The 2,524-nt window shown below is 59.0% G+C and overlaps 2 protein-coding genes across 2 annotated transcripts in view; one reads left to right on the forward strand and one right to left on the reverse strand.

The window, feature by feature from the left end:
* The window catches only part of MPI (mannose phosphate isomerase), a 2,606-nt gene extending 1,986 nt beyond the window's left edge, over positions 1 to 620 (forward strand). Inside the window, 1 exon segment of the mRNA XM_009886696.1 lies at positions 576 to 620. Within this exon segment, the coding sequence (XP_009884998.1) occupies positions 576 to 620 (45 nt within the window).
* Positions 621 to 2,071: 1,451 nt separating this feature from the next.
* FAM219B (family with sequence similarity 219, member B) overlaps positions 2,072 to 2,524 on the reverse strand; it is an 8,791-nt gene continuing 8,338 nt past the window's right edge. The window contains exon 5 of the mRNA XM_009886697.1: positions 2,072 to 2,230. Coding sequence (XP_009884999.1) covers positions 2,072 to 2,230 — 159 coding nt within the window. The remainder of the gene's footprint in view (positions 2,231 to 2,524) is intronic.

Consider the following 2,524-nt stretch of genomic DNA (forward strand, 5'->3'; position numbering starts at 1 on the left):
AGCGCCCCCGGGGCCCCCCCCCGCCACCACCACCGCCCCACCATCACTCCACGTTTGAGTAGATCTAGATAGAAACTGGCCTGGGCAAAGTCATCTCGCTTGGAAGTCTCCCCTCCAGCTCTTAAACCCCCAAACCAGCCCGCACCCCAGGTAGAGACAGAGCAATTCCACGCGTCGCCTCCTTGGACGCGGCACGGCGTGGGCAAAGAGCATCTCCCTCCACAGCTGGTGAGCCGCGTCCCCGGAGCATCATCTCCTTTGGGCGCTGCTAACGCCCTACGGCGACTCCTTTTATTTGGGGTCTCTTTTTCCCACCCCCCCCCTCCCCTCTGCTTTTCCTTCTCGCCGAAAAGCAGCAGGGAGGCCCTGACATCCGCAACCCCCGGGTTCTCCGGCACCTCTGCCCGGCTTTTAGGAGCTGCTGCTCCCCCCGTCCCCCAAATATGATGTGCTGAGGCTTTCTGCTGCTCTTGGGTGCTCGGTGGGCTCTTCCCGAGCACTGCTGGTGGCAGGTTGTCCTCTGAGCCATCTCACCCCTTCCCCAGCTGTAAAAAGGGGCTTTTTTTTTTTTTCAGAGAGGGGGGATGATGGAGATGGAGAGCCTCCGGTGCTGTGAATAAAAGTGGTGACTTTGTCCCCCCGGTGCAGGGCAGCGTGGTGGAGGGAGCAGGAGGATGGGGAGAAGTTGGAGTTGTTTGTATGAATAAGAGGAGGAGGAGGAGGAGGTTGGGGGCAGCTCTGGCATCCCCCCCGGCTGTGACCACCCTTCCCCGCATCGCCCTGCCGCGGCATCAGCCCACGCGAGACGGCAGCTCCGCAGGGAAAAAAGACACGGGAGGGGGAAAATGTGACGAGGGGAACGGGATCATCGCTGCGAAAATGGCACACCCCTTCCTGCATATAGCTGTGGGGGGGGGGGTCAAGGGAAGAAGACCCCCAAGCAGGGCTGCTGGGGGGAGCGGGGCTCAGCCCCCCGCCACAGCACCAACGTACCCTCCGAGTAACCAGATCGGGTTTATTGAGTGCTCCTTTTGAGAAAAATACCAAAAAAACCCAACCACAAACCCAAAAACCAGTTCGGTTCTCTAAACGTGAAATATTTCAATAAGGTTTCTTACAAGCAGCTGATTGTCTTCCACGTAGTAGAGCAGGACTGTGATTTAAGGCAGCTTTTAAGGTTCGCAGCAGGAAGATTCCCTAAATCTGCACCCCAGAGGGACCTGTGCAGAGCTGGCACATCCATTAGCTCCAAACCCAGAATTTAAGGGGTCCCTCAAGAGGCGGAAAGCGAGGAGGTTCCCCCAGCCCGAGCAGTAGCTGCTGGTGGATATACCAAACGCAGATGCTCGAAAGCTCAGCAGCCCACCCCAATCCGCTCCGGCGGGTTCCCCCTCATCTCATCTTCTCCATCGGAGCTGCCATCTTTGGTTTGGATCAGCCCGGGCTTCGGGAAGAGGAAAGCCAGCAGCAATTAATTGCAAGCAGCAAGGAGATGATAGGTAAATGAAGGGGCTCTCCCAGGCGACCCCAACCTCGCCGGCTTGGCCTCAGCCTGCCAAGGAGGAAGGGTGACAAAAGCGAAAATAAATAGAAAAAGGGTCTCGGGGCTTCCCAGCCCGGTCCTGCCTCACGGCAGTTCCACCCCACCATCAACCACCATCGGGGAGGGCAACCTGGGGCCAGGTCCGGGTCCTAATCCTCAACGTGGCCGATTAAAGGGGGAAAAGAGGAGGTCAGGCGAACCGAAGAGCGTTTGGTGTCGCACCTCCTAATCCCTTCCCTTTACACCCCTCCGTGGGCTCTGCCTCTCCTCCCTCCCCACCCATCCAGGTCCCATCCAGGTCCCACCTCAACGTCACCGTGCCACCTCTCCCCCCGATATTGCTGAGCGTACGGAAAAGTCCTTTGGGGCGGGTTGGTCGCAGCCGCTCACCACGAGCGGCATCGCAGCGTTGTTCAGTCCTCGCGTCACTGTCCCGGCGTGGCGGGACGGGGCCACCAACAGCCATCCCACGGGACAAAGAAAGTGCTGGTTTCTGACCTGTTCTTGCACGGGCCACCCCCTCCCCGCTTACTGGATCACGCAGGAGAGATTTTCTCCGAAACAACAGGGGCAAGAAGAGGAGGCGACGGGTTTCGGGGGGATGAGATCCAGATCTTCGTCATCGGGGACCTCGTCGAGGTGGTACCCGTCCTGCAGCAGCTGCCGGCTCAGGTCCTGGTTCACCTGCTGCAGGGGGGGAACGAAGGAGGCAGAGCCGGTTAAAATCAGTCCCAGTTTAGTTCAAATTAGCCCCGGTTTAGTTCAAATTAGTCCCGGTTTAGCTCAAATTTAGGTCCCAGGGCTTGCAAAGGGCAGGGCTGTGAGCAGAAAGGGCCTCCTGTCCTCCCTCCGGTGCCTCTGCCCGGGAAGAAGTGGCCCAACCGGAGCAGAGAAGAGGAAAGCAAAAAATACCAGAGTTTTTCCCCAGGCTGCAGCACCCCAACACCCCCACCCCCACCCCGTGCAGCCGAAAACACCCCC

This window comes from Charadrius vociferus, unplaced genomic scaffold (genome assembly GCF_000708025.1).
Source record: "Charadrius vociferus isolate BGI_N301 unplaced genomic scaffold, ASM70802v2 scaffold356, whole genome shotgun sequence".
Taxonomy (NCBI): domain Eukaryota; kingdom Metazoa; phylum Chordata; class Aves; order Charadriiformes; family Charadriidae; genus Charadrius; species Charadrius vociferus.